At 46.5% G+C, this 23,617-nt stretch overlaps 1 protein-coding gene across 1 annotated transcript in view; it reads left to right on the forward strand.

Annotated features, from left to right (window-relative positions):
• Positions 1–4,822: 4,822 nt before the first annotated feature.
• URAD (ureidoimidazoline (2-oxo-4-hydroxy-4-carboxy-5-) decarboxylase) overlaps positions 4,823–23,617 on the forward strand; it is a 34,580-nt gene continuing 15,785 nt past the window's right edge. The window contains exon 1 of the mRNA XM_040422611.1: positions 4,823–5,248. Within this exon, the coding sequence (XP_040278545.1) occupies positions 5,074–5,248 (175 nt within the window). The 5' untranslated portion in view covers positions 4,823–5,073. The remainder of the gene's footprint in view (positions 5,249–23,617) is intronic.

A 23,617-nucleotide genomic window follows, 5' to 3' on the forward strand; every position in this document is an offset into this window, starting at 1 on the left:
ATAAATCCCAAGCAAGCGCGCCCGGTATGGGGCCAAATTGTATAAGCTCTGTAAAAGGGCCACAGGCTATACGCACAAATTTCGTGTCTTTGAGGGTAAAGATCAGACCCTGGAGCCGGTCGGTTGCCCTGACTACCTGGGGAGCAGTGGGTAGACAGTCTGGGACTTGGTGTCACCCTTATTTGGCAAGGGGTACCATCTTTATGTAGACAATTTCTACACAAGTGTGCCCCTCTTCAGGCATTTGTTCCTAGAACAGATTGGCTGCTGTGGCACCGCGCGACCTAGTCGCCGGGGCTTCCCCCAACGGCTCGTTACTACCCGTCTTGCAAGGGGGAGAGGCCTCGTGTCACGAAGAACTGCTCGTGGTGAAATGGAGAGACAAGTGTGATGTTTACATGCTCTCCTCCATTCACGCAGACACGACAATCCAAATAGAACGGGCAACCAGTGTCATTGAAAAGCCCCTCTCGGTCCACGACTATAATTTGCTCATGGGAGGGGTGGACTTCAATGACCAGATGTTGGCTCCTTATTTAGTGTCCCGCAGCACCAGACGCTGGTATAAGAAGGTGTCTGTATATTTAATTCAATTGGCTGTCTATAATAGTTTTGTTCTCTACAGTAAGGCTGGGAGAAAAAGATCCTTCCTCAAATTTCAGGAAGAGATCATCGAGAACCTCCTGTATCCAGGAGGTTCCGTGGCCCCAACCACCAGTGTAGTGAGCCGTTTACATGAGCGACATTTCCCCAATGTCGTTGCTGGTACCTCAACCCAAGAGTCACCCCGAAAAAGATGCCGTGTCTGTAGCAGGAGTGGAAAAAGGCGTGACACCCGCTATTTCTGTCCCGACTGCCTTGACCACCCTGCCCTATGCTTAGGGGAGTGTTTCCGGAAGTACCACACACAGGTACACTTAGCATAGGGATTGCATCTCACAGGACAGGCACACAGGGCTATTAGGGCCCTTACACTCACAGCTGCTGCAAACCTCTCCTTTCACCTGGGACAAAGTGCATAATGTACTTTGCCACATCTCTGGGCGCTTTGCACATTGTCCCATGGGGAAGGAGAGGTTTGTCCTATAAAAGGTAAAAAATAAAAAAAAATAAAAAAATCACCGGTAAGCAAAAAAGTTAATGTTCAAAAAATTTAATAAAGTTTATAAAAGTTAATGTTCCGTTCAAATGTTATATAAAGTTAATGTTAATAAATTTATTGCGTTGCGGCCTGTTTTTTATATTTTTTTTATTTTTTTTACCTTCTAGGCGGACCAACCGATGAACCAGCTGCAGCACTGATGTGCATTCTGACAGAAGCATTGCGCTGCTGTCAGATTACACAAAAGTCGGTGTATGCGGCGCTGCAAGATGAGATTTCTCCTCTGCAGTAAAAAAGATACGTTTGCCGAGGCATATGAGCTGAGGGGCGCGGTGTTCATATGCTTTGGCAAACACTTTGTATATAAAAAATAAATAAATCCCGGCAATGATTTATTCATCCACATCGATTGGAGAAATCGGGTTTGCCAGGGCATACGGGCTGAGTGGGTTTGGATGTTGGGCGGAGCTCCTATGTCCTGGCAGACGCCTTTCCCCTCCTTTTTTCTTTTTGGCAGAGATTTTTTCATCCACATTGATCGATGCGAATGAAGAAATCTGTGCCGTTCATTTTTTCTTTCAGCCCAGAGGCTGAACGGAAAAAAAAAATCTCATTACCCGTATGCTCAATATAAGGAGAATAGCAGAAACTCCTAATGCTGGCCATACATGTAATGATTGCGGAGACCCTCAAATGCCAGGGCAGTACAAACACCCCACAAATGACCCCATTTTGGAAAGAAGACACCCCAAGGTATTCGCTGAGGGGCATATTGAGTCCATGAAAGATTGAAATTTTTGTCCCAAGTTAGCGGAAAGGGAGACTTTGTAAGAAAAAAAAAAATTAATTTCCGCTAACTTGAGGCAAAGAAATAATCTTCTATGAACTCGCCATGCCCCTCATGGAATACCTTGGGGTGTCTTCTTTCCAAAATGGGGTCACATGTGGGGTATTTATACTGCCCTGGCCTTTTAGGGGCCCTAAAGCGTGAGAAGAAGTCTGGAATCCAAATGTCTAAAAATGCCCCCCTAAAAGGAATTTGGGCCCCTTTGCGCACCTAGGCTGCAAAAAAGTGTCACACATGTGTTATCGCCGTACTCAGGAGAAGTAGGGCAATATGTTTTGCGGTGTCTTTTTACATATACCCATGCTGGGTGAGAGAAATATCTCTCTAAAATGACAACTTTGTATAAAAAAATGGGAAAAGTTGACTTTTAGAGAGATATTTCTCTCACCCAGCATGGGTATATGTAATAATACACCCCAAAACACATTGCCCTACTTTTTCTGAGTACGTAGATACCACATGTGTGACACTTTTTTGCAGCCTAGGTGGGCAAAGGGGCCCAAATTCTAACGAGCACCTTTAGAATTTCACAGGGCATTTTTAACACATTTGGATTTCAAACTACTTCTCACGCATTAGGGCCCCTAAAATGCCAGGGCAGTATAACTACCCCACAAGTGACCCCATTTTGGAAAGAAGACACCCCAAGGTATTCCGTGAGGGGCATGGCGAGTTCCTAGAATTTAATTTTTTTGGCACAAGTTAGCGGAAAATTATGATTTTTTTGTTTTTTTGTTTTTTTTCTAACAAAGTGTCATATTCCACTAACTTGTGACAAAAAATAAAAACTTCCATGAACTCACTATGCCCCACGAAATACCTTGGGGTGTCTTCTTTCCAAAATGGGGTCACTTGTGGGGTAGTTATACTGCCCTGGCATTTTAGGGGCCCTAAAGCGTGAGAAGTAGTTTGAAATCCAAATGTGTTAAAAATGCCCTGTGAAATCCTAAAGATGCTCTTTGGAATTTGGGCCCCTTTGCCCACCTAGGCTGCAAAAAAGTGTCACACATGTGGTATTGCCATACTCAGGAGAAGTAGGGCAATGTGTTTTGGGGTGTCTTTTTACATATACCCATGCTGGGTGAGGTAAATATCTCTGTCAAATGACAACTTTGCATAACAAACTGGGAAAAGTTGTCTTTTAGAGAGATATTTCTCTCACCGAGCATGGGTATATGTAAAAAGACACCCCAAAACACATTGCCCTACTTCTTCTGAGTACGTAGATACCACATGTGTGACACTTTTTTGCAGCCTAGGTGGGCAAAGGGGCCCAAATTCTAAAGAGCACCTTTAGGATTTCACAGGCCATTTTTTACACATTTGGATTTCAAACTACTTCTCATGCATTAGGGCCCCTAAAATGCCAGGGCAGTATAACTACCCCACAAGTGACCCCATTTTGGAAAGAAGACACCCCAAGGTATTTCGTGATGGGCATAGTGAGTTCATTGAAGTTTTAATTTTTTGTCACAAGTTAGTGGAATATGAGACTTTGTAAGGAAAAAAAAATAAATCATCATTTTCCGCTAACTTGTGCCAAAAAAAAAAAATATTCTAGGAGCTCGCCATGCCCCTCACGGAATACCTTGGGGTGTCTTCTTTCCAAAATGGGGCCACTTGTGGGGTATTTATACTGCCCTGGCATTTTAGGGGCCCTAATGCGTGAGAAGTAGTTTGAAATCCAAATGTGTTAAAAATGCCCTGTGAAATCCTAAAGGTGCTCTTTAGAATTTGGGCCCCTTTGCGCACCTAGGCTGCAAAAAAGTGTCACACGTGGTATTGCCGTACTCAGGAGAAGTAGGGCAATGTGTTTTGGGGTGTCTTTTTACATATACCCATGCTGGGTGAGATAAATATCTCTAAAAAACTACTTCTCACGCATTAGGGCCCCTAAAATGCCAGGGCAGTATAACTAACCCACAAGTGACCCCATTTTGGAAAGAAGACACCCCAAGGTATTTTGTGATGGGCATAGTGAGTTCATGGAAGTTTTTATTTTTTGTCACAAGTTAGTGGAATATGAGACTTTGTAAGGAAAAAAAAAATCATAATTTTCCACTAACTTGTGACAAAAAATAAAAAGTTCTATGAACTCACTATGCCCATCAGCGAATACCTTAGGGTGTCTACTTTCCGAAATGGGGTCATTTGTCGGGTGTTTTTACTGTCTGGGCATTGTAGAACCTCAGGAAACATGACAGGTGCTCAGAAAGTCAGAGCTGCTTCAAAATGCGGAAATTCACATTTTTGTACCATAGTTTGTAAACGCTATAACTTTTGCGCAAACTAATAAATATACACTTATTGCATTTTTTTTTTATCAAAGACATGTAGAACAATAAATTTAGAGAAACATGTATATATAAATGTAGTTTTATTTGAAAAATTTTACAACTGAAAGTGAAATATTTAATTTTTTTGCAAAAAAAAATCTGTAAATTTCGATTAATAACAAAAAAGTAAAAATGTCAGCAGCAATGAAATACCACCAAATGAAAGCTTTATTAGTGAGAAGAAAAGGAGGTAAAATTAATTTGGGTGGTAAGTTGTATGACCGAGCAATAAACCATGAAAGTAGTGTAGTGCAGAATTGTAAAAAGTGGTCTGGTCATTAAGGGTGTTTAAGCTAGGGGAGCTGAGGTGGTTAATGAAGTTTATTGCAAAAATAGTAGCAAATAAATGCAAGCATTAAGTCAAAAATAGAAAGTGCATCACACTCCTGTGGACGTTCTTGTGCTGTCCTAGGCTGGAACCAGTCTGGTAGGTACATGGAGATGCTTCTTATGCAAGCCGAGAGTCAGCCCTCGCCCATGTGCGACGTTTAGGGATCCACCCTTTCCTCAAGCAATTGCTGCTGAGTTTCAGAGAGATCTACTCACTACAGTGACAGCTGTGGTGTACGGGTCACAGGACGACCTTCTGTGGTAGTCAACGTGGGTATCCTTCCTCTTCCTTCCATTGATAAACATTGCCAGTGGACTTCAGCTTACAGATTTTGGAAGAGTCAGTGACCTGGGTTCTACTCACGCCTCTGTGAGCAGTTAAAAATAAACTTATTAACCAAACACTAGACCCTGACTCCACTTATCCAGAGGGACAATCCCTGCCGCTGGGACAGAAGATGGATCTAGAAACTCTAAACTCTATGAACTATGAGAAATTCCTGGATGTTTTTGGAAATATCATTGAGAAATGTCCACTTATTACAGCCGCAGTCTGGTCCAGGAGGCCATTTTCAAGCTTCTGCGAGGTGGAGGACAACGTTTATGAATTTATTGAATCCCTGCCAGTATCGGGTGAGAATATAGACTGCGTGTTCTTTCTTGTATAGAAAAGAATCTATAAATCTAAGGTCTATTGATAGGCTATGCCATAAATGTCCGATAGGTGTGGGTCCCACTTCTGAGAACTGCTCTTATCTCAAGGAAAGGGTTATGCTGTGACATGTCGTCCACTCCATTCACTGCTTGGGGCTTCCAAAAGTAGCAGAACAAGCATGCTCAGCTATCTCCAGAAGTCGACTCCCATAGCAGGAAATGGAGAGGACAACCGCGCTCACATGGCCACCCTCCATTCACCAGTATGTTCTGGAAGCCAGCGTTCAGCTATTTTCAGGGGCCCCATAGAGGTGAACAGAGAAAGCTGCACATGCATGGCGTGCTCTGCAGTCCCCTCGGGGCCTCGTTCTTGAGACTGGAGTAGTTTCAAGAGGTGGGCATTTATGACATACGCTCTCAATATGGCATAAAAGTCCATGCATTTTTTTTTAGCAGGTAGCCTGGTATATATGCATAATGCAAACCACACGGAAATGCAGTCTTCTAGTATATGACGAGCCCATTATAGCTTATGTACAGGTTTGTTCTATAAACTACATTCATTACAGCCGTTTTCTCCCCCGATGGCGTCTCTTTAGGTAGGAAAACATGTCGGGAGGCTGCATGAAATGAACGTTTTAATTACAAGCAGTATTTCTGCAGTTGCAGCAAACAGAGTATTTACAGCCTTGTTGGGACCGCAAAACACGGATACCGGCCGTGTGCGTTCCATATTTTGCGGAACGGAACGTCCTGCCGTCTGTAGAAGAGACAAGAATAGGATATGTTCAATTTTTTTAAAAGGGCCGCAGAACAGACATTGAAGTGAATGGGTCCGCATCCAACCGGCAAAAAACGCGGATTGGATGTGGACAAAAAACAGTCGTGTTCAGAGACTTTGACCAGTGGCTTATTGCCGTCCAGCCACTACTGGAGAGACAGGTAGCATACCTTCATATCTGCGGCAGCGGATCCGCCAGGCTATTCTGGCAGACAGCAGCCTGTCGGATTTTACCGGATCCCACATTATCGGATTCTACAGATCACCACCAGATGCCCACTGACTGTAATGGGTTCTTGTGGAGATCCAGCTGCTTTCCCGCATAAATACTGGGTTTTGGCCGGACAAAAACCACTGCATGCAATGTTTTTTGTCCAGCTGACAGCCAGCATTTTTGCCAGATCAGGAATGTCGCAGATGTGACAAGTTCTTTAGATGTATCGCTGTCTGATCACACTAGTGGATACTTTCTATTTGCAGCGTTTTGGTGTCCGCCTGACGATGCGGAGGCAAATGGATCCGTCCTGACTTACAATGTAAGTCAATGGGGACGGATCCGTTTTCACTGACACAATATGGCACAATAGAAAACGGATCCGCACCCCATTGACTTTCAATGGTGTTCATGATGGATCAGTTTTGGCAATGTTACAGATAATACAAACGGATCCGTTCTGAACGGATGCATGCGGTTGTATTATCTGAACGGAATAGTTTGTGCAGATCCATGATGGATCCGCACCAAACGCGAGTGTGAACGTAGCCTTAGAAGAGCAGAGCCAGTATGCATTCTGGGAGTTGTAGTTTCACAACAGCTGGACTGCCGGAGGTTGCCTACCCCTGCTCTAGTTTTTTTAAACGTTTGTGACCCTTTAAAGGCTTTGTCCAAAATAAATAAAGATCACGGGCGGGCCCTACAATTGCCTAATATAAAAATGATGGTATTCCTTCTACTGATCTGGTCCTGCTGCCGCCGGTTGTTTATAATCTTCAGTGAGGACGTGCCAGTATGCGGCTCGTGACTGCAGCAGCCATTCACTGTCCTCAGTGTGAGGCCATTGAGCACAGTGATTGACTGCAGCAGTCATTACACAGAAAACTTGTCAATTAAAAACTACAGATAACCCAAGGGATAGTATTTGGGCACAGCACTGAGTGTGACATAGTAATCTGGGATAGTGGAGTTAGAAAGTTTTCTGTGAGTTTTCAAGTCAGTCTCATAGACGTGTCACTATTATGGTTTGTCCATTTGGGTATATTTTTTATCTTGGTGACCATAGACATAATAGAGCGGTTAGTGATTTTACTAATTGCTCCTGCACACGACCGTATGTGTTTTGCAGTCTGAAAACCGCAGGTCCACAAAACACAGATATCAGCCGTGGGCATGCTGCCATTTGTTTTTCACGACTAAACAGACAAGAATAGGACATGTTGTATCTATTTTGTGGGTCGGAGGGACGGACATAGAGATGTGGACAGCACACGGTGGGCTGTCCGCAGTTTTTGTGGAACCTTTGAAATAAATGGTTCCGCATCTGGTCCACCAAAAATGTGGATTGGATGTGGGAAAAAAATATGGTCGTGTGCAGGGGGTCTTAGACTAGGAACTAAGAAATGGGGGCTAAACACTGACTTGTAATATTGTAGGGTGCAGAAAACAGGTGAAAGATAGTTACACTGGGTCGTGATTACGTTTTTCTTCACTGAAGAGGATGCAGTAAACAGATTGTGACAGGCTCTATGTCATTCATATAAATGTATAGAACAGCCTTTATGTGGCCTACAGTGACAATCAGTGGAGCCAAGGGTAAGGCCTCATGCACACGAGAGTTTTTTTTCACGGTCCGCAAAAACAGGGTCCGTAGGTCCGTGATCCGTGACCGTTTTTTCGTCCGTGGGTCTTCCTTGATTTTTGGCGGATCCACGGACATGAAAAAAAAAGTCATTTTGGTGTCCGCCTGGCCGTGCGGAGCCAAACGGATCCGTCCTGAATTACAATGCAAGTCAATGGGGACGGATCCGTTTGACGTTGACACAATATGGTGCCATTTCAAACGGATCCGTCCCCATTGACTTTCAATGTAAAGTCCGGAGTCCCTTTTATACCATCAGATCGGAGTTTTCTCCAATCCGATGGTATATTTTAACTTGAAGCGTCCCCATCACCATGGGAACGCCTCTATGTTAGAATATACTGTCGGATATGAGTTAGATCGTGAAACCTCATTTCCGACAGTATATTCTAACACAGAGGCGTTCCCATGGTGATGGGGACGCTTCTACTTAGAATATACTACAAACTGTGTACATGACTGCCCCCTGCTGCCTAGCAGCATCCGATCTCTTACAGGGGGCCGTGATCAGCACAATTAACCCCTCAGGTGCCGCACCTGAAGGGGTTAATTGTACTATCATATCCCCCTGTAAGAGATCAGGGCTGCCAGGCAGCAGGGGGCAGACCCCCCCCCCCCTCCCCAGTTTGAATATCATTGGTGGCCAGTGCGGCCCCCCCCCCTTCCTCCCTCCATTGTAATAAATCGTTGGTGGCACAGTGTGCCCCCCCCGCCCCCCCTTCCTCCCTCTATTGTAATAATTCGTTGGTGGCACAGTGTGCGCCCCCCCCCCCTTCCTCCCTCTATTGTAATAAATCGTTGGTGGCAATTATTGGCCCCCCTCCCTCTATAGCATTAACAACATTGGTGGCCAGTGTGCGGCCTCCCATCTTGCGCCCCCCCCCCCCCCCCCCGATCATTGGTGGCAGCGGGTTACTAGCAATAGTACAAGATTCATACTTACCTGGGAGCTGTGATGTTCGTGTCCGGCCGGGAGCTCCTCCTACTGGTAAGTGACGGTTCATTTAGCAATGCACCGCACAGACCTGTCACTGTCACTTACCAGTAGGTGGAGCTCCCGGCCGGACACGAACATCGCAGCAGCAGGTAAGTATGACTCTTCAACTATTGTACTATTGCTAAGTAACCATGGCAACGAGGACTGTAGTAGCGTCCTGGTTGCCATGGTTACCGATCGGAGCCCCAGCGATTAAACTGGGACTCCGATCGGAACTCCGCTGCCACCAATGATGGGGGGGGGGGGAGATGGGAGGCCGCACACTGGCCACCAACGTTGTTAATGCTATAGAGGGGGGGGGGGGGCAATGGGGGGCGCACACTGTGCCACCAACGATTTATTACAATAGAGGGAGGAAGGGGGGGGGGGCGCACACTGTGCCACCAACGAATTATTACAATGGAGGGAGGGAGGGGGGGGCGCACACTGTGCCACCAACGAATTATTACAATAGAGGGAGGGGGGGGGGCCGCACTGGCCACCAATGATATTCAAACTGGGGAGGGGGGGGAGGGTCTGCCCCCTGCTGCCTGGCAGCCCTGATCTCTTACAGGGGGATATGATAGTACAATTAACCCTTTCAGGTGCCGCACCTGAAGGGGTTAATTGTGCTGATCACGGCCCCCTGTAAGAGATCGGGTGCTGCCAGGCAGCAGGGGGCAGTCTTGTACACAGTTTGTAGTGTATTCTAACTAGAAGCGTCCCCATCACCATGGGAACGCTTCTGTGTTAGAATATACTGTCGGTTCTGAGTTTTCACGAAGTGAAAACTCAGCTTTGAAAAAGCTTTATGCAGACGGATCTTCGGATCCGTCTGTATAAAAACTAAACTACGGCCACGGATCACGGACACGGATGCCAATCTTGTGTGCATCCGTGTTCTTTCACGGACCCATTGACTTGAATGGGTCCGTGAACCGTTGGCCGTGAAAAAAATAGGACAGGTCATATTTTTTTCACGGCCAGGAAACACGGATCACGAATGCGGCTGCAAAACGGTGCATTTTCCGATTTTTCCACGGACCCATTGAAAGTCAATGGGTCCGCGAAAAAAAACTGAAAACGGCACAACGGCCACGGGTGCACACAACGGTCGTGTGCATGAGGCCTAAGTGTCTGCATCAGAACTCAGATGGAGGAGGACTTTGTGTGCCGTGGCTGGTGGAAACTGACATTACAAATTAACCGCACAATTTAAAGGTCCCGGTAGGGAACATTGTCAGTCTGGGCCTGTCTGTGTCATGTTCAGGGGTTAGGAAAACCACTGAACATAGCCCAAGCATTAACAAGCAAGACATACAGACACAGAATATGTAGAAACAAATTATTTTGTTTACAATATGTATTAAACAAATCATACGAGACACAAATGTAATCAGGATCAACCTGGACATAAAGGTAGCGAAAAGTGCAGACCTAGTCTCACCTGACCATTGTCCCTACCTGCTTGGACGATCTGTCCTAAATGAAAGCTCACAACTGGTCGACAGTTCCTATGCTGGTTAAGTGCAGGGACCTAGTCCAAGCACCCACACTTTTATCTGCAGGGAACTGCCAGAACCCAAGCATAGCAAATAGATACGAATCAAGGTCACAAGCAAAACGGATCAAAGACAGGATCAAGGAACAAACCGGAACCCATGCAGATCAGAATACAGACAGCATGACGTTCACAGGCAGAGGGAGCCTGAAAACCGGACTGTCCGGACTAAAACGGGACGTCCGGCCACCCTAGGCTGACCACACGAGTCAGGGTCGAGTCACAAACACTCTGGTCAGGATAGCAGGCATCCTGAACATAGCATTCCTGTAGATAGAAGACAGAGTGACCTCACAGGCACACAGCTCATAGGTCTAAATATAATCAAGACGCCACTACCTGATGTTCAGACACACAGACCAGGGAAACATTAACCCTACAGGAACACAGAGAGCAAGTTACAGGACACTTTTCATACACAACCACAGAAGACTGCAGCCAGCACTCACAACTCAAGCAACCAGTATACATGGGAAGACGTCAACCGCAGTCACTACGCGAGATCGCAGGCAGCCAGCCTACACGGCAACGCAGTGTCAAAGTGAACAGCATTGTGACAGTCTGCACACATGTGCACATACTGGAGCAGTATTCCCTGCTCACATCCTGTCCAGGCTAAATCTTCTTCCCTGGCTGTCCTGACCAAGGATCTGCTGGAGTTAGATGTTATAGTTTCTTCACTGTGCGCTACAGCAATTATGCAACAGCTGCAGTACAGTTGGCAACATTTACTATGATAAGTGCACCACTTTCTTACCATTGTTTGCACCTAAAATTTGGCGCATCTCATTTCAACCACAATTATTATTCAGATGCGTGACATTGATATCTCGACATTTCCCACTTTTAAACCACAATGTTAGGCCTCTTTCACACGGGCGTGTGCTCCCCGTTGCCGTATTGCGGACCGCATTTGCAGATCCGCAATACATGGGTGCCGTTCCGTGGGCATTCCGCATCACGGATGCGAAACCCATTCACTTCAATGGGTCCGCAAATCCGGAGATGTGGAATGGTGTGGAACGGAAGCACGGAATGGAACCCTACGGAAGCACTACGGAGTGCTTCCGTGGGGTTTCGTCCCGTACTTCTGTTCAGCAAAAAGATAGAACATGTCCTCTCTCTTTGCGGAACGGCCGGATGGCAGACCCAAGTGAATGGGTCCGCGATCCGCTGCGGCTGCCCCACGGACTTTGCTCGTGCATCTTGCTGCCCGCACCACGACCACGGGGCGCACACGTCCGTGTGAAAGAGGCCTTAGTGTGTCCAGGTTTTCTCTGCCTTGTAGACACGTATATGAAGCTGAAATCTATAATTGTGTTGCATACAATTAGACCATGTAAAAGTTAAAGGGAACCTGCCACCATGAAATTGCAATGTAAGCTGCAGGCAGCATAATACAAAGCAAGAGGAGCTGAGCAGATCGGTATATAGATTTCTGGGTGAAGATTCAGTATAATTTGAAATTTATACATTTAAATATCTTCTCATTCTGGGCTTTGAAGTCCAGGAGGCGGTCCTATCAGTGATTGACAGGTCTCTCTGTATACACAGCCATAGAGGGCAGGCTGTCAGTCACTGATAGGACCGCCTCCTGGACTTCAAAGCACAGAAAGACCATGAAAATAAATGAATAATGCACAAGTTTCACTGAATCATTTCTCACAAAACTATATATCAATCTGCTCAGCTCCTCCTGCTCTATAACCTGCTGCCTGCAGCTCAGACACAATGTTCAACGTGACAGGTTCCCTTTGATTTAACAGTTTTGGGGGAAACAATTTTTGTGCGTTGAGACAGGTTTTTGGGTCGGCGATCGAATTTTGACGCTTTGTGTACAAAGCCACCAATAAGGTGGTATAAATTAGCCAGACACGTTTCGGAGTAACCAACTCCTTCCTCAGTGGCTTTGTACAAGGTCTATATGTTGCCCCAGACTTGGAAGAAATAACCATCAAATCAACCAAAAAGATACTCAAACATCTCACATGTCAAATCGTATGGTTCTTTTTTTTCCCAATAAGACAAGAAGTAAGCTATAACAGATTGGAAATCTAAGTAAATATCAAAAATCTAAACCATTGTGGGGCACATATCTGTGTGAATAGTCATGTATCAACCAGAAGCATAGCTACTGGGGTTGCAGTTACACCAGGGTCCTGTTGCCTGAAGGAGCCCAAGGTCCCATCTACCACATAAGAGGACACCCCACCAGTATTATAAATGGTACAAGATAGGTGGGGGTCCTGTTATAGATGTGGATGGACCTGTACTTATCTGACATTTAGCGATATGCGGTCTTATAGGACAAACCTTTAGGCTAGGTCTACACAACGACAGATAGGGAACAACTACACTGCAACATTTGTCGCGCGGCAATTTTTATAATGATAGTCTATGGTGTCGCAATGCGACAAACGACATGCTGCGACTGCGATGCAACAGTGGCAGAAAAATCCATCTCAAATATCGCAGTCGCAGCATGTCGCATGTTGCAGTGCGACACCAGAGACTATCATTATAAAAATTGTCTCGCGACATTGGTGCGACAAAATGTCACGCAACAAATGTTGTGTAGACCTAGCCTTAAGGAAAACTAAATCAAAGGCAAACAGTAATGAAAATTAACAAGAGGATCAACATTTAGGCTTAAAAAAAACAACAACTCTCGGACACTGTATTATCAGTTCTCAGATTTTGCAATATCTACCTGGAACACTAGGTGTCACTCTTGCTCCATCATAAGAATGTATATCAAACTTTTTTCATTTTTTTCCTTTACATTTCTTTTTCTCCTTTGCACATGTCAACGTGATCGCACTGTACTCGGAGCACGTGACACTAGTGTCGTCTCCACTGCTCTAATGTTTTCTATTCTACTGCAGTTTTCTTCCCCTCATTGAGAGAAGCTTCTGATGATGCAAATAGATGGCGCCATGTGTCCAGAGAGCCTGTGCTCTGCAGTGCAAATCACAGCAGTTCTTTGGATTTTCTGAAATGGACATGGATTCTGTTCCGGGGAGCGGCAGGCGTACAGCGTACGTGGAGCCGTAAAAAAAAAAAAGCTCTCATTGCCTCCCCTAGTAAGAGAACTGGGAATGTCGCCTCTTTGGTGGAGTCTAAGGGTCCATTCACACGTCCGCAAAATGGGTCCGCATCCGTTCCGCAATTTTGCGGAACGGGTGCAGCACCATTTATTTTCAATAGGGCCGGAATGTGCTGTCTGCATCCGCATTTGCGGATCTGCACTTCCGCATCCGTGCTTCCGTTTCCGCCAAAAAATAGAGCATGTCCTATTCTTGTCCGCAATTGCGGACAAGATTAGACATTTTCTATTATAGCTGCCAGCCATGTGCGGTCCGCGAATTGCGGAATGCACATTGCCCGTGTCCATGTTTTGTGGATCTGCAATTTGCGGATCCGCAAAACACTTACGGACGTGTGAATGGACCCTAAGGCCTCTTGCACACAAACGTTTTTTTCTTCCGCTTCCGTTTTTTTTTTTTGCGTTACGTATACGGACCCATTCATTTCAATGGATCCGCAAAAAACAGAAGGTACTCCATATGCCTTCTGTTTCCGCGTTTCCGTTTTTCCGGCTCTGTTCAAAGATAGAACATGTCCTATTATTGTCCACATAACGGACAAGGAGAGTACTGTTCTATCAGGGGCCAGCTGTTCCGTTTTGCAAAAAAACAGAATGCACACGGACGTCATCCGTATTTTTAGCGGATACGTTTTTTGCGGACCGCAAAATACTGAAAAACCCATACAGTCATGTGCAAGAGGCCTAAAGCAGATAGCTGTAGATACCCAGCACCGATGGCACATGCCTTGACATGACCCCCCAGCTGCTCCCCAAAATGGGGCAGATTTACTACTATGTAAGATTTAGATAATGTAACCTAATGTCCCTTTTCACAGGGGTGGACATCGCGGGCACTGAGGATATTTATTCCTGATCACCGCCCGCTTATTAAACACATTCGCATGCTGCAATAATCACTGAGGTGTGAAGATAAATGAGGGTGCATTCACCCAACAGTGGAAAACGGCCGTTTTTAGAACTATTTCAGTCTGTGGGACTATTTACGTGGCCGTTTTTTTGACTTCCAGTGAAAAGCGGCCATCAAAACATCAAAAATTTTTGTTAGGAACATTTTTGACCACTTTGATGGCCAGGTCTGCCCCACTGAAATCAATGGGCCCATTATTAACAGATGTTTAGACAAAAGTGCACTCGTCTAATGGGTAGACTATGGGGGGTAAAAAACTCCCCTCACCCATGGCATGCGCAGGAACACTCGCTGCGCACTGGAGGCAGCAGGGCCTGACGCTCCCAGCATCACATGAGCTGCGGAGCGAGTGTTCCTGTGCATGCCATGAGTGAGGGGATTTTTTTAAATTTTCCTAAAAGAAGAAAAACTGCTACAAGAGGACGTCGTTTTAAATTAGAGGGGCAAAGGTTTAAAAGTAATATCAGGAAGTATTACTTTACTGAGAGAGTAGTGGATGCATGGAATAGCCTTCCTGCAGAAGTGGTAGCTGCAAATACAGTGAAGGAGTTTAAGCATGCATGGGATAGGCATAAGGCCATCCTTCATATAAGATAGGGCCAGGGGCTATTCATAGTATTCAGTATATTGGGCAGACTAGATGGGCCAAATGGTTCTTATCTGCCGACATTCTATGTTTCTTTGTCCTTTAGATTAATTTGCCATTAGACAGTACCAGGTACCAAGTCTGAGATCTGGCATCTACATCCCCTGTCAAGAGGTAATCATGGGGATTATGGGCTTCTTTTAAAGCCTCTTTCACACAAACGTTTTTTTTCCCCCATTTACAGGCCTTTTTTTGAGTTCTGTATACGGTCAGTATACAGAACCATTCATTTCAATGGTTCCACAAAAAAAACGGAATGTACTCCGTATGCATTCTGTTTCCGTTTTTCCATTTTCTGTTCCGTTGAAATATAGAACATGTCCTATTATTGCCCGCAAATCACGTTCCGGGGCTCCATTCAAGTCAAGGGGTCCGCAAAAAAAAAAAAACACATACGGAAATGCATCCGTATCTGTTCCGTTTTTGCGGAACCATCTATTGAGAATTTTATGCCCAGCCCAATTTTTTCTATGTAATTACTGTATACTGTATAGGCCATACGGAAAAACGGAACAGAAACGGAAACACAACGGAAACAAAAAACGGAACAACGGATCCGTTAAAAAAACGGACCACAAAACACTGAAAAAGCCATAGGGTCGTGTGAAAGAGGCCTAAGGATGAACTCATACATGGCAGGTTTCTTGCTGATATTTTTGGAGCCAAAGCCAGAAGTGCATCAGACAGAACGTTTACAAGGTGGAGCTTCTATTTCCTGCTGAATGGATCCACCTCTGGACTTTCCTACAAAGATTGGAAGTGTATGGATCCACCAGGAAGGAAAAGCACACAGGAAAGACTGCGACGTCTCTTCTCTTTTGTATCCATGTGTGATTGCAGCCTTTGTGTCCCTCTGCATGAGCTCAGCGGGCCCCTCCAAGATCAGACATAGCCGCTTCCTCTCTACTGAGGATGTATGCAAAGAGGTATCGCCCAAGAAAAGACAGCGCTCCCGCTAGCGCCACCTTGTGAAAGTGGCTCCATCAAAGCTTGACATATTAGGCTACTGTCACATCTGCGTTTTTGCTGTCCGGTTTTGGTTTTGAGATCCGGCATGGGATCTCAAAACCACAGCAAAACGCTTCCATTGTAATAATACAACCGGCTGCGTCCGTTCAGAATCCATCTGGTTGTATTATATCGAAAATTAAGAAATCAGATCCAGCATTAAAACCATTGTAAGTCAATGGGCGCCGGATCCGGGGGGGGGGGACTTAAATGGTTTTTGGTGCCGGATCCGTCTTCTTGCAGCGGTTTTGTGTGCGGCATGGGAATGCAACAAACCGAAAACGGAATGCATTCTGGTGCACTCCAGTACGGTTTTCTCAGTTTTGTCCCCCTGACGATGTATTGGGACAAAACAGAAGCGTTGTGCTGTGGATTTGAGACTCTGTGCCGTATTTCAAAACCGGACAGCACAACGCAAGTGTGAAAGTAGCCTTACCAAACATTGGGAGATGACATAACAAAATAGCCAACCGTATGTATTTTGTGGTCCGCAAAAAAACGGATCCGCAAAAAATACAGATGACATCCGTGTGCATTCTGTATTTTGCAGAACGGAACAGCTGGACCTTCATAGAACAGTCCTATCCTTGTCGGTGATGCAGACAATAATAGGACATGTTAAAAAATTTTTGCGAAACGGAATGCACACGGAGTAACTCCCGTTTTTTTGCGGACCCATTGAAATGAATGGTTCTGCATACGGTCCGCAAAAAAAAACAGAACGGACACGGAAAGAAAATACGTTTGTGTGCAAGAGGCCTTAGGCTGATGACGTAGATGGAGAAGGGCATTGCATTCCCTCCTGTCACATAGTAAGGCTACTTTCACACTTGCGTTTGGGGCTCCGCTCGTGAGCTCCGTTTGAAGGGTCTCACAAGCGGCCCCGAACGCATCCGTCCGGCCCTAATACATTCTCAGTGGACGCGGATCCGCTCAGAATGCATCAGTCTGGCGGCGTTCAGCCTCCGCTCCGCTCAGTGAGCGGACACCTGAACGCTGCTTGCAGCGTTCGGGTGTCCGCCTGGCCGTGCGGAGGCGAGCGGATCCGTCCAGACTTATAATGGAAGTCAATGGGGACGGATCCGTTTGAAGATGACACAATATGGCTCAATCTTCAAGCGGATCCGCCCCCATTGACTTTCAATGTAAAGTCTGGACGGATCCGTTCAGGCTACTTTCACACTTAGAATTTTTTTCAAACTATAATGCAGACGGATCCGTTCTGAACGGATACAAACGTCTGCATTATAGGAGCGGATCCGTCTGTGCAGACACCAGACGGACCCGCTCTGAACGGTAGTGTGAAAGTAGCCTAAGACTGCAGAGCTGGCAATCAGATCTGGGCACCTACGCTGGCTGGAGCATGGTACAACACAAGCACTTCTTGCTTTTTTTTTTTGCCACCCCTACCTCCTCATAGATTGTAAGCTCTTGTGAGGAGGGCCCTCACTTCTCTTGCTGTGTAATGTCTGGCTTGGTTTGTACCCGTGCCCTTTGATTGTAAAGCATTGCGGAATATTTTGGCGCTATATAAATATAGATTATGACATATATATAGTGTTCAGCGAACTTTTTTCGTGTTTAAGTTCGGCGTCTAAAGTTCGGGTTCGGGTGATCGAAGTATCCCGTTATTAGAGATGAGCGGACTTCTGTTTTAAGTTCGGCGTCTAAAGTTCGGCTTCCGGTTAGCGGAGGATCCCGATATGGATTCCGAATTCCGTTGTGGTCCGTGGTAGCGGAATCATTGATTCCGCTACCACGGACCACAACGGAATTCGGAATCCATATCGGGATCCTCCGCTAACCGGAAGCCGAACTTTAGACGCCGAACTTAAAACAGAAGTTCGCTCATCTCTACCCGTTATGGATTCCGCTACCACGGACCATAACGGAATTTATAATCCATAACTGGATACTTCGAGAACCCGAACTTTAGACGCCGAACTTAAAACACAAGGTCACTCAACACTACATATATATCATGTGGGCTGGGTAGGGTCATAGTTGGTAGAGGGCACTGGAGAAAAAAAGGAGTGGGAGCCCCCTTCCTAGTAACCGTGTCACATAAGGTGAACTTACAGACACAGGGGGGTCACAGCTCTCAGCAAGGAGAATCGCGCCCTACCCTAACGGCACGACCACAAGGCGCGGCTCTGTGCCACAGGGTGGTATGAGCCGCAGCAGGCTCCAAATAAACTAAATAGGATTGCACTGTTTAGTTGGTCTGTATTGCTAATGGCCGCTCGGTATTGCGGGTGCCATGAGGCCATTACCAATGGAGAGCGACTAATTAGTTTAATCAGAGCCCCCTGCAGCTCATTAAGCCACGTGGTACTCGACCACATTGCAACTGCAACTTGACTGCGCCTTGTGGTTAAGCCTCATGCACACGACCGTTGTTTTATTCCGTGTCCGTTGTTCCGTTTTTCGTTATTTCGTTTCTCCTTATTTCGTTTCTGCGGACCCATTGACTTTTAATGGGTCCGTTGAAAACTCGGCTAATGCACCGTTTGTCATCCGCGTCCGTGATCCGTGGTTCCAGTCCGTCAAAAAAATATAACCTGTCCTATATTTTTCGCGGAAAACGGTTCGCGGACCCATTCAAGTCGATGGGACCGTGAAAAAACAGAGGCACACAAGATTGTCATCCGCATCCCTTTTTTTTTCCTATCATTTGCATGGCAAACCTGACTTCGATTTTTTTTTACTTTCCTTCATGTCTGGTCGTCCTCCAAAAATAAAGGATGACACACGGAAACAAAAACAGATCACGGAACAACGGAACCCCGTTTTGCGGAACGGAACACAACAACGGTCGTGTGCATGAGGCCTCATACCCTTAAGAGGGTAGATGTCGATTCTGTGGGTCCCACCTCCTATTTCCAGTGCAGGGCTCCCCAATGTGAATGGAGAGCAGCCGCACATGCATGGCCACCCTTCGTTCACCACTATGGCCATGTGCCGCCGCGGCTATTTCAAGCAATCCCATATCGGTAAATGGAGGGGGTGGCCGCGCTTCAGGAGTGAGATGGGAATACCCCTTTTACGTAACAACTGTTAGTAAAAGTTCGATAATCAGCTTTTTCACCACATGTTAGGCTAAGTTCACACGAACGTGTGTGATCTGTGGCCGTATTGCGGCCCGCAAATCGCGGGCCGCAATACACGGCCACAGTTCCGTGTGAATTCCGCATCACGGATGCGGACCCATTCACTTCAATGGGTCAGCAAATCCGGAATCGCGGAACGGCCGCACGGGACGGGACCCCTCGGAAGCACTACGGAGTGCCTCCGTGGGGTTACGTCCCGTACTTCCGTTCCGCTAAAAGATAGGACTTGTTCTATCTTTTAGCGGAACGGCCGGATCGCGGACCCATTAAAGTGAATGGGTCCGCGATCCGATGCAGCTGACCTACGGCCGGCGATCGTGCATTGCGGCCCGCTATTTGCGGGCCGCAGCACAGGCACGGGTCACACACGTTCGTGTGAACTCGGCCTTAAAACTAGTCTTTTGTTGGAGGAGCATTTAACATTCACGTCACCATTTAGCTTTCCGTTCTTCTGATCCTTCAGAAGAAGAGAAAAAAAAGCCCCAAAAAAACGGATCCTGTTGCATCAGTCAGGGCTCATGCACACAAACGTATAGGATCCACATAGGATTGCATAGGATCCGTTTTTTTTACAGGATCCTGTATAAAAACAGATCTTGTTGCATCAGTTGTCATCAGTTTGAGCCATTTCTGACTGAGATCCGTTTTTTTAGACAAAAACAAGTATTGCATGCAGGACTGTTTTTCCCCGTCTAAAACGGATCTCAGATGGAAATGGCTCAAACTGATGCAACAGGATCCGTTTTTTACAGGATTCTATTATTTTTTTCTCTCTCTCTCTTCTTCTGACCGATCAGAAGAACGGAAAGCTGAATGGTGATGTGAATGCACCCTAAGGGATTGTTCACACAACCGTATGTATTTTGCGGTCCGAAAAAAATACGGATGACGTCCGTGTGCATTCCGTATTTTGTGGAAGGGAACAGCTGGCCCCTAATAGAACAGTACTAACCTTGTCCGTAATGCGGACAATAATAGGACATGTTCTATTTTTTGGCGGACGTACGGAAATGGAATTCACACGGAGTACCTTCCGTTTTTTTGCAGACCCATTGAAATGAATGGTTCCGTATACGGTCTGCAAAAAAAAAACAGAACGCACACGGAAATAAGTTCGTGTTCATGAGCCCTAACTCACATGTCCTGCAACTGGGGTGGGGGAGGGGGGTTGCCTTGGAAGGGCTGGAAATTGGGTGTTGAGGCAATGTGCACCATATGTGTGTATATATATATATAACGCCGGCTTGGTTACACACTGATGTAAGCCGTCTCACCACAGAAACGGTCACACAAAGTGCATAGTGTGACGTCATCATTCATTGTGGGGGGCCATGAACTTCAGGGTAAACAGCTGTACAACTGGTCTGCCTGCACAGAGCTCTAGTGGGGGGCACAGGGGCGGGTGCTATAACCCAGCCTGACAGGAGTTGTAGTCGTAGCGGCTAATTGTATCCATTACCAAGGATCCATTACTTCAGTTAATGTCCCCGCTCTGCTCTGACTTAGCGTAAGTGCTGCCATAAAATTGATTGTGACTGCCCACTTACTGATGGCAGCGCCGGCCTGATGGCGTCTACAGGGCATTCTGTGTGAACGCGTAACGGTGACAATGTATGGGGAGTTACTGGATTACCAATGGAAGTTATTCTCCAACGTACCTCAATTGACTTGAAATCAGAAAGGTAATGACCAGACACAGCCGGAGAGAGCCCTGTTCACACAGGTCTGCAGGGGATTCAGGTGGCAATGACATGGGCTCTGGAATAGTATATGTCCATCTGCTGTATACGTTGTGATCACTGGGGGAAGATGTGGACAGCCATGAATTAACCCTGCGGGCTAGGGCAAGGGGATGAAGCATTACACAGCGTGCATTGAAATCAATGGCCAGTCAGTCATTAAATAAAAAAAATAAAAATGAAATACAAAATCTTGTCCTCCTGTAGCAGTCAACACAAGTGATAAGCGCTATATAAATAGTTTACTACTGCTGTGAGGGGAAGATTTTTTTTTTTTTTTCCTGCTAGTATAATAGTAGATTGGCAGAATTGGGATAACAGTATAACAGTTCTATTGTTCTCTTGATTGGTCTAGATAAAGATGTCCACAGAAGAACATTGCATTAATCAGTTTAATGTGTGATGCTATAATTGATCTACTACGGGGGGGGGGGGGGGGGCTCTCTGGTCAGAGTGATGGTCTGACTGAGTTAAGCGAGGCTGTTTACTTAGCTAAAAATCCAAACTTAGAAGAAAGTTAATTAAAGAGCCAAAATGGGAAGTAAAATACAGGGAGTCATTTCAAAAATGATATTCAGAAAGCAATCCACCCATTTATTTTTTATTTTTTTTAAAATGAGACAGAATATTCACATATGTAAGAAAAATTGATGGTGGTGCCCCTTTTAATTAACCCTTTTGGGAGGCAACAATTTTGACGGTGACATTTTAGTTTTTTTCCTCTATGCCTTCTAAGAGCTCTTCATTGGGGGGGGGGGGGGAGACCTTTTAATGTTTCATATAATGTGTTACAAAACTGAAGAAAGCAGATTGTCCAATAAAATAGAAAAAAAAAAAAAAAAAGAAGCTCTGCCATTGTTTTTTTAGGTTTGATTTTTACAGCCTTCATTATGTGGTAAACATGACATGAAATCACAGTTCTGCAGGTCAGCACCATTAGACCTCATGCACGCGGCCATTGCCCAGCCGTGGCCGTATTGCGGCCCTCAAACAGCGGGTCCATAATATACAGGCACCGGCCGTGTGCTCCCCGCATCATGGATGCGGACCCATTCACTTGAATGGGTCCGCAATCCGGAGGTGCGGTGCGGAACAGAGGCACGGAACCCCACGGAAGCACTACGGAGCACTTCTGTGGTGTGTCTGTCCGTGCCTCCGCACTGCAAAAAAAATAGAACATGTTCTATTTTTTTGCGGTCCAGACGTATCACGAACCCATTCAAGTTGAATGGGTCTCGATCCATCCCGGCTGCCGCATGGAACGGCCGCACAACAGCCGTGTGCATGAGGCCTTATGGTGATCCAATTTTTTTTTTTTGTACTGCTTTTTTTGAGAGATGAGGTCACAGCGTTTACTGCATGTGATAAATAACACGATGTTTTAATAGTTCAGACATTTTTGGACGCTGTGTTACCATCTGCCAGGACAACCGATTGTTGTGGGGGAGGGGTGTGATCAGCGGATAGCAAGAGCACCCTCATGCGGTCTAACTGCTCAGGTGACACAGATGCTATCGGCTGCGGCATCTGAGGGGTTAGGGTTATTGCACACGTGTGCGCTCCGTGGCATTTGCGGATCTGCAATACACGGGCACCGCTCCCTGTGCATTCTGCATCACGGATGCGGACCCATTCACTTCAATACTTCCGTTCCGCAAACAGATAGAACATGTCCTATCTTTTTGCGGAACGGCCGGATCACAGACTCATTAAAGTGAATGGGTCCGCGATCCGCTGCGGCTGCCCCGCGGTGGGTGTTCGTGCATTGCAGCCCGCACATGTTCGTGTGCAAGAGGCCTTAACCAGATGGGATCAGAGTTATCTCCAATCTCGGCCGTTGTTGGCGGGTGTCAGCTGTGTAACGCATGGAGCTCATGAGGCCGCCCCACACTCCATGCACACTGATGACACGCAGTTAGGCCTCTTGCACACGGCCGTTGTGTGGCCGTTCCATGCATTGGGGACCGCAATTTGCAGTCCCCAATGCACTGGCCTCATCCGTGCGGCAGCAGCGACGGATCCAGACCCATTCAACTTGGATGGGTCCCTGATCCGTCCGCACTGTTAAAAAAATAGAACAAGTTCTTTGTTTTTGCGTTGTGGAGGCACAGACAGAAACACCACGGAAGCTCTCTAGTGGTTCCGTGCCTCCGTTCTGCACCGCAGCTCCGGATTACGAACCCAACAGAATAAGGCCTCATGCGCACGGCCGTTGCCGGCCGTGGTTCGTATTGCAGCCCGCAAACAACGGGCGCCGCCGTGTGCTCCCTGCATCATGTATGCGGACCCATTCACTTGAATGGTTCCGCATCCGTGATGCGGGGAGCACACGGCCGGTGTTCCGTTATATTTCCCTACCCGTGAGATTTCCCTACCCTCGTCACTTCCTGCTGTGACGTGGCCGCACTGGACATGACGTGAGAAGGTGTGCCGCGCCGTGCAGGCGCACTAAGACGGGGTAGGGAAATTTCAGAGCAGAGTTAGCTGGACGCCGGCCCACACGGTGCATGCATCGGGAGCCTCACCAGCAGTTAGGGTAGGGAAAAATTACGGGCCAGTGCGCAGGCGCAGTGATCGGATGGATGTTCTCAGCTGGACACCGGCCGACACTGCGCATTCGATGGGGAAGCCTCACCAGCGGTTAGGGTAGCAAAA

This window comes from Bufo bufo, chromosome 3, assembly GCF_905171765.1.
Source record: "Bufo bufo chromosome 3, aBufBuf1.1, whole genome shotgun sequence".
In the NCBI taxonomy this organism is placed as follows: Eukaryota; Metazoa; Chordata; class Amphibia; order Anura; family Bufonidae; genus Bufo; species Bufo bufo.